This window comes from Anabrus simplex, chromosome 5 (assembly GCF_040414725.1).
Source record: "Anabrus simplex isolate iqAnaSimp1 chromosome 5, ASM4041472v1, whole genome shotgun sequence".
NCBI classification, from domain to species: domain Eukaryota; kingdom Metazoa; phylum Arthropoda; class Insecta; order Orthoptera; family Tettigoniidae; genus Anabrus; species Anabrus simplex.
In genome coordinates, this window is record NC_090269.1 from 312,634,196 (window position 1) to 312,648,797 (window position 14,602).

The 14,602-nt window shown below is 40.1% G+C and overlaps 1 protein-coding gene across 4 annotated transcripts in view; it reads left to right on the top strand.

Annotated features, from left to right (window-relative positions):
* Positions 1-14,602, top strand: part of LOC136874030 (15-hydroxyprostaglandin dehydrogenase [NAD(+)]) — a 111,804-nt gene that overhangs the window by 48,603 nt on the left and 48,599 nt on the right. For all 4 annotated transcript variants that reach the window (XM_068227639.1, XM_067147515.2, XM_067147516.2 and 1 more), the window contains one exon: positions 3,411-3,534. In XM_068227639.1, the coding sequence (XP_068083740.1) occupies positions 3,411-3,534 (124 nt within the window). The remainder of the gene's footprint in view (positions 1-3,410; positions 3,535-14,602) is intronic.

Here is a 14,602-nt window from a genome sequence, read left to right on the forward strand (position 1 = left end):
TAATGCTTTACCTAATCTGATCCTCTGAGTTCCATTATCTAGAAATATGGCCACCCATTCATTCACTCTTTTGTCTAGTCCAGTTGCACTCATGTTTGCTAATAGTCTCCCATGGCCTACCTCTCACATGCTTTGGATAGGTAAATCGCGACACAATCTATTCGACCTCCTTAATCCAGGATATCTGCTATATCTTGCTGGAATCCTACAAGTTGAGCTTCAGTGGAATAACCTTTCCTAAACCCAAGTTGCGTTCTATTGAACCAGTTATTAATTTCGCAAACATGTCTAATAAAATCAGAAATAATACTTTCTAAAAGCTTACATGTAATTCATGTGAACATGACTGGCCTGTAACATTCAGCTTTATGTTTATCATCCTTTATTTTATGCACAGGGGCTTATTTATTTATTATTTATTCGTGTCAGTCGCACAATATAGATTGGAGGTGCATATTACAAAATTAAATATTATACATTAAAATACAATATTTACTTAAAATTATACAGTTATTTACAAAATATCGGCCCAAAATTTGGCCACGTTAACAGCAGTGAAACTGGCCTATGCTAGATCAAGTTCTGAGCAAATTTGCCTTGTCGTTTGTACCACGCCGCTTTCACATAGGGTCTGATCCCCTTTCAGGAGACCCCATTTCTTCATATTGTCCTTGGATCTTCCAACACCTGCTCTTAGTCTGTTCAGTGCCTTCCATGTAGTCCAGGTTTCTTCATGAGCAGGTGGAAGCTTTTCCTCCAATTTTAAGCGTTGTGGATTAAAAGGGAATTTCTGATTCCAGAGTAAAAGTCTGGTCTTCTTTGCATCTGCACTAGTGAGAGATGAGGAGTGCATACAAGTGTTCCTGGACTTCAATCAAGTTGGTGGTACTTTGTGTCCATGTAAAGTGTGGACTGAGCTGGTAGAAGCCCTATCCACATTTGAAGCTACTTCACGTCTGATCACAGGAGGGGCTATTCCTGCAAGGGAGTACACTTTTTCTGTTGGTGTTGATTTCAGACATCCTGTAATATGTCTGCATGTTTCATTCAGGGTGACATCGACCTTTTTGGCATGTGTAGATTTACACCAGACGGGACTAGCATACTCTCCTGCTGAGTTTTAAAGTGCGAAGGTTGTTGTCCTTACCGTATGAGGATGAGCACCCCACTTTGAACCTGTCACTTTGCGGAGCAGGGAGTTCTGAGAGAAGATCTTTGCTTTGATGTTTGAACAGTGCTCCCTGTAAGTTAGAGAACGATCCAAAGTGACACCCAAGTATTTCGGTGTGTAATTATGTTCTAGAACATTATCCTTCCACTTCACTTGCCGCTTCCTTGAGACTTGTTTGTTCTTCAGTTGGAAAGCACATACTTGAGTTTTCGATCGGCTTGGTTTGAGACTGTTGAACTCATGGTAGTGAGACAAAATATACAAAACTGAGGTGAGATTGTTTTCTACTCTTTCAAAGCATTCACTCTGAGTACTAAGGCCAGATCATCAGCATATTGGGAAGCTTTTAGTATGAGGAGGATGTGGCTGGTCATTGGTATATATATTGAAAAGTAAGGGAGCTAGCACATTTCCTTGAGGATGACCATTCTTTTGCCTTATCCACCGACATTTTTGACCCTGAAAGTCTACAAAGAATCGTAGATTCTGTAAAAGGGCAGACACAATTCTGGTAAGCTTGAAATCCTTTGTAATTCTGTAGAGATTTTGGAACATGATTTAATGTTGTACGGTGTCATAGGTACAAGAAAGGTCTACAAACGCTACTCCTGTGATTGTTTGGGATTGGAAACCATCTTCCATATACTATGTTAGGTTTACTACTTGCGCAGTGCAGTTCATGCCTGGCCTAAAACCCGCTTGCTCTGGGATTAACAAAGTTTCCACAGATGGTACAAGACGGTTTAGAAGCATCCTTTCAAGGATCGTGTAGAGGTGACACAAAAGGGAGATCGGTCGAAAGTTCGTTGGGTCTCTAGGATCCTTGCCGGGTTTAAGGACAGCACCTACTCTGCCTTCCTGCATATTTTTGGAATGTGACAGCTCTTCAAGGAGTTATTGAAGAGTTGGAGTATCCATTCTTTAGTACCATTTCCAAAATGTTTAATTTGCTCTATGAGAATGTCGTCTAGAGCAGGTGTTTTTCTGTTCTTGCACATCTTGATGGCGTTTGCCAGCTCTCCAAAAAAGGAAAGGTTTGGATATTTCACAGGTTTCATCTTCAATGTTTCTTAGAAATTTTGGTGGTCTAGCTCTGCGTTAAACTTTGCCATTCAACAAGAGCTGATGGGCGATTTCATTTGGGGATACATTATAATGAACAGATGCCTTGGTGGGGTCATTGTTCAAACGTCTGAGTAGTCTCCAGGCTTTCATGCTATTCTGCGAACACAGGGGATACTATTGCAACTCTCCATTCGTTTGGTATAGTTTCTTCACGCAAATATTTATCACGTAAGTACTTCAGGTATGGTAATATATTCCAACGCATTGTCTTTAGTATATCCCCAGAAATGTTATAAATTCCAGCTGCTTTTCTAGTTTTCAACTTTTGTATTTTATTGTAAATTTCTTTGTTATCGCAGGCGAATTTCAATTTTTTAGTGTTAGTTACCTCCTCCATCTGGAGATTATCCTTGTAACCAACAATCTTTACATACTGCTGACAGAATACTTCTGCCTTCTGTAAATTTTCGCATACCTTCTCCCCTTGTTCATTAATCGCATGTGAAGACCTTCCAGCTTAAAACATTAAGAATAAATATGTAAATGACATAATAATAATAATACGAATAATGACAACAATAATAATATCTCATATTTGTGAATACAGTGCGAGGGTGTGATATATGTACTAGCATAACCTTACACAGATACACCCTTACAATGAATACTGCCTGTAATTGTATAAAAGAGGAATGAAAAAAGAATACTACACAACATAGATACATTTACTTTGCAACCAGCATGGTCAATATACAGCCTGTCGTCCAGAAAAAAAAACCCGAATCTAACACAAAACAATTGATACAAACTCCAGAATTACCAACCTACCACTTGCCGTCCGGAAAGAAATACACCAAATATTAACCAACAGCAAAAATAGAAGCCAACGAAGAATCATCGATATTAATCCCCTAGAAGGTCCCTAAGCATTCGGATTTTATATGGTCTTGGGGTCTGTGATCTATAGATCCGGATTCGAGTTTGACCCATATGAGTGCAGTATTATCAACAAGCATGTGAAACCACCTTTAATTAGTCGTTCAGCAATATTTTTGTATTCAAATTTTTTTCAACCCATGTTAATCATACAGCAAAATATCAGCAGTTCAGAATTCAATAGGAAGTGTTAGTAAAGAACTTAACTTCAATAAAGTAAATATTTTGAATTTTGCAGGTTTCAATAATCGACAAAAATGCACAAGCTGGGAAGAAGGTACTGGACGATATTGTAAAGAAGTTCGGCAGAAACAGAGCTGTCTTTATAGAAACAGACGTGCTGGATCCAGTCTCCTTCGAAGGTGAGCAGCTTTGGTAGAATGTATTGGCTACTCTGTTGTCCAAGGCATTACCTATGATCTAAAAGCATCCACTTAGTTTATGAGTTAAACCCTCACACTTCCTTTGAACATACAAATTTTTGGAAGTTATCTTGATAATTCTTCAACTTGTTCCCAAAATTATCTTAGAATAGCCAGAGTAAACTGTGTGTTCTCAAATGTGTTCTAAATAAATAAAAGCCAATATTGCATTTTAATTCAATATACTACTAAAATGTGCGCGCAGTGAATCTGTCTAGCGTAGGCTTATCTAGTAAGACGACCGTATTTCGCCAAAAGGGCGAATGTGCCATTTACAAAACTTTTCAGTATCAACAAAAAACTGATTTGTAATTACGTCAGTAAAGTAGTATTAATGCTCCATAGTCCGGCTCCAGGGCTAAATAGTTAGCGTGCTGGCCTTTGGTCACAGGGGTCCCGGGGTCGATTCTCGGCAGGATCGGGAATTTTAACCATCATTAGTTAATTTCGCTGGCACGGGGGCTGGGTATATGTGTCGTCTTCATCATCATTTCATCCTCATCACGACGCGCAGGTCGCCTACGGGTGTCAAGTCAAAAGACCTGCACCTGGCGAGTCGAACGTGTCCTCGGACACTCCCGGCACTAAAAGTTAATTTCATTTCAATGTTCCATACAAATTTATGAAGCCTTATTTATTTTTCATTTCTTAAAAATATTATTTACCATTGAAGGCTTTCATTTGTCACCCACCGGGCGAGTTGGCCGTGAGGTTAGAGGCACGCGGCTGTGAGCTTGCATCCGGGAGATAGTGGGTTCGAATCCCGCTGTCGGCAGCCCTGAAGATGGTTTTCCGTTGTTTCCCATTTTCACACCAGGCAAATGCTGGGGCTGTACCTTAATTAAGACCACGGCCGCTTCATTCCAACTCCTAGGCCTTTCCTATCCTATACGACCTGTCTGTGTCGGTGCGACGTAAAGCCACTGGCATTTGTCACTCAAAATTAAAAAAAAAAGTGAATTCTTGGCGTATTCGCCCTTTTGGTGAAGTGAAGGTTCCATACTTATTTTATTCGCCCTACGTTCGCCTTTTTGGCGGCATCTGAAAGTTATATTCAACTTGCCATTTGTACTTTAACTAGCGCTCTGTTTATTTTGATACGTTTTTACCTGTTTCAAGGATACGAGTATATCAAATAAAGAAGAAATGATAAACGAGTATGAATTATTGAATCCCAGGTGATCTATTGGCTGCATGATAATGGGAAGGAAAACAGTGAAACTGATTTAAAGTTCCTTTGCCTACTCATCATCTTCATCTGTTTCCTCCAACTTGTCTTCAACATTTCCAGATTTCAGCAACTGTAGGTATGCCTGATGGTAAATTGGTGGGATAATGTTCATTGAGCATAGCTTCTTTACGTCTCTGAATTTCTTCCCAGGCAGAAGAAGTCGTGTCTGTTGGTGCATCTCCTGCTTTTTCTTATATCTTTTCCTTCTCACTGGCAGCATTTCTGCAATGGTATCACTGTTCTCAGAAAATGTGTGGGTGATTTAAAAGTTGGTAGGTGCAGAGTGGGTCTCCGCCCATAGGTGGCCACGGCTGGTACGTGGTCCGACAGCTCTGCACTCTGACCGGCCAACCGAGCAGAGGAGGGGTGGCCACGGCTCTACCGAGGTTCTACGCCTCTGCATTCGGGTAACGGGACAGGGCTGGACCTCACGGCTGGCCCACACCGTCGGCTGTCATGATAATGGTTTTCCGTGGTTTTCCATTCTGCTGCTCTAAGGCTAATTCCGGGACAGTTCCTAGTATAGGCCACGGCCGGCAGCCCCCTCACCTTCTCCGAACATCTACTTCACCGAACAAATCTCCCGGCCTGAGAGACGGCGTCGCCGTCTAAGAGGCCCGCCTCCCCCTTCAGGGGAGGAATGAAAATATTTTTTGTAATAGTAGTAGTGATGTAAAGCCATTTTTCTCCCTTTAAAGACTTTACCGAACGGATGTTGTTAAAGGAAATTCGCTCCTTATTAACCATCATTTCAGTATCTGCAGATTTGCTCTTCCAGTCTTCAAACTCATTATGGTACAACACGTGACATAAGTATGGTCGAGGATTCGTTCTGAAATTCCTGATTATTGTTGGCCATTCACTGGGAGCCCAGATTGTTATTTTAAGGCAAGCTGCTTCAATAGAGACATGCATTGAATCCACTGGCATGTACGTGTGGCCTGGAACAAGATACGTCAATTTGATCACCTGTAATGTTGTGCATTTCTGCAACACTTGGCTGAGGGTGTATATCACCTAAACCCAAACCAAACCCCTTGGCACTACAGCCCTTGAAGGGCCTTGGCCTACCAAGTAACCACTGCTCAGCCCGAGGGAATGCAGATTAGGAGGTGTCGTGTGGTCAGCACGACGAATCCTCTCGGCCGTTATTCTTGGCTTTCGAGACCGTGTATATCACCTGCTTATTCTTATTCTGTCCAGGACAACAATCACGATATGAATTTAAGGTAGATATTTGATTTCTCTCATTAAAGTCATGAATGTATTTCTTAAGAATGGTGCAAACTTCATTAGCGCCTCGTTTTCCATCACATTCTCTCCAGACATACGAAAACCCACTTCTAGTTGAACTGTTATAGAAACATAAATTGTATGCAGCGGACCTCCTACAGTAATACAACGTGCTGTCTCCCATCGGTGTACTGAATACCTTCTGTAGGTCAAATGAAGTAGTGAGGATACTGGAGTCTTCATGTATGTACCTTCTGATCCTTTAGGAATATCTCTTCTACATGTTGCTTTTCTTTAAGGTGGATATCCAGCTCTGATCTTGGTTCCGCAGTTACGCTTTTTCCTGACACAATTGTCTTTCTTTCGACTGTAAAACCAGATAGTAAATGAAGTGTTGAATATTTTCTTTAACACTTGGATTCTCACGGGATCAGTTGCCTGCTGCTTGAACTGTCTGTACACATTTGACATATTTTTCATTTTAGCTGGCTTCCCTACTGTACTCTTCCTGCAATAATGTGAATGTAGCGCTGGCATACGCATGATGAACTCTTTTACCTCTTTTACACTGCTATTCTTGCTTTTGTTATCTGGCTTAGCAACAATTAAATCTGTTGAATTTTCGACTGTGTATCTAATAAGTTTCTCGGTTATCGCAATCGTCTTTACACACACGCACCCGCTCTCCATTTTGAAAGGTCTTGTTAAAAGTAGGAAAGATCAAAACATGAAGATAAAGTTTGAGTAGAAGAGGAATATTTGTGGCAATTATTCGTTTATAGGAAGAGGAGTTAGGGATTGGAGTAATTTACCAAAGGAAATGTTCACTAAATTTCAAATTCTTTGCAGTTATTTAAGAAAAGACTACGTAATACAATGGATAAGGAATCTGTCACCAGGACGACTGTTCTAAATGCAGATCAGTGGTGATTGACAGGCAGGCAGGGATACCGTGAATGTATTCTACCCCCCACCCACCCATAGATTCATGTTTAAATTAATAAGATGATTTGTTTCTGATATTTGCCAATAAATACGCCAGAAGGAAATTTCCGTTAAAGTAAGAAATATCTTGGGCCAGGTCAAATTCATGCTTATATTAATAAGATACTTTTGATATTTACTTTTTCTAATGAATACACTTGCGAGAGATCTCCGATAAAGCAAAAATATTGTCGAGGATTAGTTCATGTTTATGTTTCTACGAATCAGATGATTTTAACCCTAATTCTTTCTAATGAATAAGTCATCAAGATATTTCCGTTGAAGCAAAAATGCTATCGGGAATCACTTCAGATACATGATTTTATTAATAAGATCATTTTTATATTTTCTACTGAGTACACTAGACATAAATCTCCGTTGATGCAACCAAATTTATTGGGCATCAATTCAGATTCATGTTTATATTAATAAGATCATTTTTGATTCTTGTATTTTCAAGAAGTAGGGCCTATCCGTTAAAGTAAAAATGTTATTAATGACTTGGTCAAATTGATGTTTATAGTAATAAGATCATTTTGACCCTCGATTCTGAAGAATGAAAATATTTTCTTAAAACTCCCCGTGTACTTTTATTTAAAAGCACAATTTCTCCCATCTATCAGTTGTACAAATTGAAATGATGAACGCATCATTTATATCTACAGGCTAACAAAATCAATCGTCAAGTGAAAGACGAACTACAACCCAGCTGTAAGTGATGCTACAGTTCTATTGGGACAATTTGGTATTATCTTAAAGATTTCATTCAAAAGTAGATTTCCTATCATTGCAAGAGTATCCTCGCTATTATAATGAAACTCAAGTTTTTCATGCACTGTAAATACTAGTATGAATCCACAGTTATCTAGTCACATATTAAGCAATATCATTAAGTAGATAGTGTACTGTAATTTAATGCTAAATTTGTATAAACTGATGTTTATATTTGATCATCAGGGCTCGTGTGTGAGCCACCACATTGCCCGGAGTTAGGTATATATGGGAGAGTGTGATGCGATTTCCTACCTTCATATGTTTGATGTACTCAAGGACGAACTTGTTGATGAGTAATTCGTAATTAATTTTTTTCTAGGTTTGAACATGATATTAGTGCATGCCAACATCTATGTCAGTAATGTTGAGAATAAATCTTCAGAGATTTTTTTGAAAGTACAGGGTCAAGAACGTTTCCTGGGAGTCCATTCTAATACGATAGCATCTACGAACTTGCTATCATAATGCTTTGAACCAGATAAGTCTGGGTTTGTAGTGGAGAGGCGAGGAGTTAGAAGAGGAGAGTGCTTAGTGTTTATTGCAGTGCGGTGCTGTGCACAGATGAGAAGGGACTCTCCAATGTCATAGAGTTTACTGAATGTAATCGCAGCTTCCAAGTGTGTTGTCAAGATGTCTCTGTCGAAGTATCGTAAATGGACATGTCTTGATAGTAGTAATGCGGCTAAACATTATTATATTTATTCAGCCAGAAATCCAAGGCGATGGAATGTTTATCCTAATAATACGGATAGGCCAGAAAACAGGGAATTCAGTCGTTTATACGAGAAGTTGCGTTTACATCGAGATAAATTTCAGGAGTATTTTAGGATGACTATTCCAGCATTCGATTATATACTGCAGCTTGTCAGTCAGAGATAATTGAATCGCTCATTTCTTAAACTGTATAAGTCAACAACAACTTTCTGGAAAATAGAAAAAAACTGTATGTTTTCTAGAAAACTGCAATAAAAATTATGAAAAAGTATGAAATTAGTACATGCTGTCAGTATTCAGATTGTTGCGAATTATAATGATTTTTAATGATTTTACAACATGGTAAATTTAACTTTTTTAACTTGACTTATGTTGTTTCTAAAATGAACGTGGATTTTCATAAACTCATGTTTAGATATACATATATTTACAAGACAAAATAGGTACAAAACCTGGTTACAACAGTACCTTTTCAGTTCTCCATGTCAACTTCTTAATTTTTTTTCACAAGTTGCTTTACGTCGGACCGACACAGATTGGTCTTATGGTGTCGATGGGATAGCAAAGGCCTAGGAATAAGAAGGTATAGCCCCAGCATTTGCCTGGTGTGAAAATGGGGAAACCACGGAAAACCATCTTCAGGGCTGAGGACAGTGGGATTCGGATCCACTATCTCCCGGATGCAAGCTCACAGCTGCGCACCCCTAACCGCATAGCCAACTCGCCCGGTGTATACACAAGGCTACACTCTGAGGAAGGAAACGGCGTATTCCACGAAAACGAAACCGACCGAGGGTTACCGAACTTACCCGACAGCGCTGGTCAGAAATAATTTTGTTTCGCTCTGCACCGCTATTGTACACATACTTCCTCGCAGCTCTCCTCTCCTCTCCACTTTAATTCTGCACATGCCGTTACATTATTTTGATTCCTCTGCTCTTGTCTTCTTCGCTCTCATCGCTCCCCGCCGCTCCACTATAATATCACTCTTGTCCAGCTCCATGGCTAAATGGTTATAGTTCGATTCGCGGCAGGGTCGGGAATTTAAACCACAATTCGTTAATTTCGCTGGCACGGGTGTATGTGTCATCTTCATCATTATTTCATCCTCATCACGGCACGCAGGTCGCCTATGGGTGTCAAATCGAAAGACCTGCACCTGGCGAGCCGAACATGTCCTCGGACACTCCCGGCACTAAAAGCCATACGCCATTTCATTTCATCGCACTCTAAGAGATCAGTGGGAGGGGGCAAGTACCTCGTGTGTACGGATAGTTTTGCAAGTTGCTTTACGTCGCACCGACACATACGTCTTATAGCGACGATGGGACAGGAAAGGGCTAGGAATGCGAAGGAAGCGTCCGTGGCCTTAATTAAGGTACAGCCCCAGCATTTGCCTGGTGTGAAAATGGGAAACCATGGAAAATCATTTTCACCGCTGCCGACAGTGGGGTTCGAACCCACTATCTGCGGAATCCTGGATACTGGCCGCACTTAAGCGACTGCAGCTATCGAGCTCGGTGTGCGGATGGTTATGGAAGAAGAAAGTGGATTACCTGCTCCCCTCCGAGATGTTTGGTTAAGTGCTCTCACAAAACACACTGTAGTTCCGGAGAATAAACAAGTAAATTCGGTTTGTGATACACAGTACTAGGTGCGTGCCGAAAATACCGAGCACAAAACGTACTCTGCAGGATTTCGTCAAGAAATATTTTATTAAAAGAGATGGCACTACTTTTTTTGGCGAAGAGATGTAAGGGCAGATGAAACTCGATTATCTACGAAACATTGTACTAGCAAAAGAGAAGGAAAATATTACATCACATCAAAAAGGACCCTCGACATCAATATTAGATCCATAAAATAAAAAAAGGTCGATAGTTGTGTACGACGTTGTTACATGCTAACATCCCTTTCAGCATGGTCCAAAGTAAATATTTTGATAAATACCGGGCAAATAATGTTCCCCAAGGGTTCCCTCTAAGACAATAGTATCTCTTTGCTACCACAATACTTTGAAACAGATAAATGATGCAGTACAAAACCAGAAAATATTATGGGTTTCGCGGAATGAACCGACAGATGCTTGTGTCAGATTCGTAGCAAATGTTATTGTGAGGATTTTGTTTCCTCATCATGTTTGAAGGATAACGTTGTTAACAACTGAAGTACTGGAAAATGTTTCTCACCGCTCACCACCCTCTAGGACCCCGGTACCACCTAGGGGTGATGAGGTGAATAACCTTACCCACCAGGGTGAGAGAAGAAGAGAGAGGAAGAGAGAGAGAGAGAGAGAGAGAGAGAGAGAGAGAGAGAGATCGAGACCCTGGCGAGAAGGTTGTTAGCGTGTCCGCCCCAAAATGGGAGTTATAGCGAACACGAGGAAGGGTGATGGGCACAAGAAGAACAACAACAAGTACAGTCACAATATAAAAACAAGAACCATAGAAAACTTACCGGAAACAGCGGAGGAAGACGACTAAAAGGCCGTGGAAGAAAATGCACAAGAAAAACGGTGGCAGTGCTCCACCGAACGTGGCGAATGAAAACCAGCATTTACATGAAGTTAAAAAAAATTTAATTGAAGGGCAAAAGGGTGGTAACAAACCAAGTCATTAAGTTGATAAAGCCTAAGTTTATTTTAAAACGTAATGCCAAAATGTAAATAAAATAAACGTAAGGTTGAAAAATGGAAAGGGAAATTAACAATAAATAAAATAAATTAGAATATACCCAGGTAGGGTTTAAAAGAAAATTAATTCATTACTAATTGACAATTAATTGAAAATAAATACTCTTCAACAGATGATAATTTGAAAATTTAATAAAAACAACAAGAAAGGAAGGATGACCTCCGTACCTAATAAAATGTGATCAGAAAACAACGGAAAACCAATAGACTTTCTTACATAAGTACAACTTGAAATAAAATGTGATCGATCACGGATAGTTATTTAAATAAAAAACTAAGTTAACAATTATTCAATAAACTGGATCTTCAACGCGGTCGCTTCTCATAATTACCAAATTTGAAAACGTTCAGTTTACACCAAGGACAGTTTCCAAGGCAAACAGAATTTTACGTAAAAATACCTCCTCACGCGGGGCAAGGAAATGGTAACACAAAATAAAGGAGGAGAAAATAAATAAATTAATATTAACAGTAAACGATACACTCAACCCCGAAATGTATAAATCAAGATCCACACCGGCTCAACACGCCAGACAACTCTAAACCCGACAACAATACACACACGAACCGTTGCCAAGGTAACCACTAAACAAAAGCAACGCCTCCTAAAACACGGAGGAAACCAGGCAAGAGAAAATAAATTTAATTCACCCAAAAACCCCAGAAGGGGGAGGGGAGAAGAAAACATACCAAACGAATTAGAAAACAAAACACACGAAAGCAAACAGAAAGCCGAAGAAGGTAAGGCACGATACCTTGGAGGCTGTACCTTGGTTTACAAAGAAGGTTACAATTTGAAGTGCCAAAAGTAGATCAGTAAAATTTTAAATTAATAATTCCAATTTAGTTCATGGTGAACCTTCTACATTACTGTGATTAGCTGCCGAAACTGTTTTTCAGATTTTCGATACCACACACGCAAATAGGTATTAATTTAACGGCGAAGTCCAAATATTTATTATTATTATTATTATTTTTTCCAGAAATCTTCGAAAGTATCAAAATCCTCTTCAGGACGACGTTTAAAGTGTGTCAAACACTGGTACATACCTTTGGTGATGAAGAAATGAGAAGAATTTTAACCTGACATTGTTGACGAAGAAATACAGTCACACCACTGGCATCCAGACCTCGTTGTGAAGTATCCAGACCTCGTTGTGAAGTATCCAGACGAAAAATAAATCCAAAACATGATCAGAAGGAATGGCAGGAGGTCTCCAATTAGTTCATCTGGGGCAAATCCCCGTTATCGTGGAGATTACGGTGGTTTCCAGGTACTCCACGACTCCATGACGCCAGACACAAAACCACACGAGCTCGACAACATGGCTGATCAAAGCGAACTGAGCCTCGCGTCGGCAAGCAAGCGAGGAGGAGGCCCGTTTTGCCTGGTACTGCGCATGCGCAACCAAACAGAGCTAGGAGAACGGCGCGCGGCTTACATTAGCTTAAACTGTTAGTCAAGTAGTCACTTGGCACAGATATTCTAGGGCGCAAAGGCCAGTTCAAAATGTTTATAAAGGGGAGGCTCACTTTTTTTTTAAATATTGTCTCAGCCCTCCCGCCCCGAAACGACGACAAAATCTCATGCATATGCCATCAATGATGTTGTGGTCACACATATACTAAATTTGGGCGAAGTAGTCCAACAGAAAACAACCACCAAGATTAACTAGTTTTAGTTAGGAGTTCACATGACCAGGTAAATAGTCCAAGACACAGTTCCACATCACATAGTTTTTAGAAATAATTGGCGGGGTGCAATCAACCTCAGTGTCCACAAACGTTAACCGAGCACTCGGAAAATCACCAGAGTAATGTTTGTCATCAAATAGAGAGCACAATGACCAGAGTTCACCAAATATTCAGGTTCACCCAATACACATTGTTTCAATGCATCACACAATGATATAGTTTATGACACATGACGCAGTTCACCTTGAGGTTTGGCAACTCTCACACTAATCACAGATATACTGACCCAAAATTAAACGAAAACCACATGACTATAAGTTCACGCATCCAGGTTATTTTCTCAAGCACGGTGGTAAATTAATTTTTAATGCATGAATACCTTTACAAGTCTCCTTTGATATTAAGGGAATGCATGATCTCGAGTTGCAAAAAGAGTGACAACAGGGGAAAGAAACGCACAACGGGATCAGGGGAGGACCAAAGAGAGCGCAATTGGTGAATGTAATCTCCCAAAATAAGAGAACCCCAAATTTTAGATCAATACAGTTTGATACGCTTGATTGAGTCAGGGCCACGGTACACCACTCAAAACACAGCAGTAGGTAGTCAACGAGGTAAGCACCAGTTAGTACACGGAGTATCCATAATACCGGAAAGGAACGAGGAACCACACCCATCACCATAACCAAACAATACCTCAAACTTCAACACTCGATTCGGTTAACAATCAAATACCCAGAATTAAAATCACCTCAAAACAACAACCCATAATCAAGAGCACCAACCACAACATAAGGTGCCATAACCACAGTGACGAAAGGCAATATTCCACAGAAGTTCAGATCAGAAGCTCTGAGTGAAACAACACCTACCCTACAAGTACCATCACAACAGTACAACGGCTTACCATCACTAGCTAAACATAAATAAATATGACATAGGTCAAGAAATTTTTCCTCTAGACTAAGGTCAATACACAGGCATACTCCAAAGAAAGCAAGTTAAGTCCAAGATATAGAATTTAGTAGATACAGGGCTACGACACAGTGAAGAATCGACCACTAACAGATTCCGAGATCCACTGACAAGAGCATTAGGAGAAGAAAAAAATTTACAAATACAGGTTCAACTTCCCACATCAAAATACACCACCTAGTTGAATAAGAGTGAGGACAAGCAACCAAGACCCAATAGATAAATCCAGCTTCGAGAAGTCAGAGTTAGGATATTAAATTTTGAAAATCCAAGGCTTAAAAGGGTAAACATGTTTAGAGCAAGGGAAGGATTGACTGGACCTGTTGGAGACTTCTTGAGGTATCCAGATGGAGGGTTCGCGAATAGTCTGTCATCGACAACAAATCAGCCAAGTAACACCAAGCAACCGCACACATCATTAGTCACAAATAAGCATCCTGGAACTAACGGAACAGAAATAGGGATAGAAGAATCACAGGAGGGAACACAATCTGGAATCAGTAACCAACCTACTACACCGAACCTTAAATACAATTAATTTCACAATGGCCAGCCAATCAAATTAAAAGGCAAAGTAAAACCTCAGATCGGAAGACCAAAATGGAAAATATCGAGCAATGACGCACACAACGTACACCACCGGATACCCAATAGGGTCTCGGCATTACCCGGTCTACAAATACGTGACTTTCCCATCACACTGTCCCAAA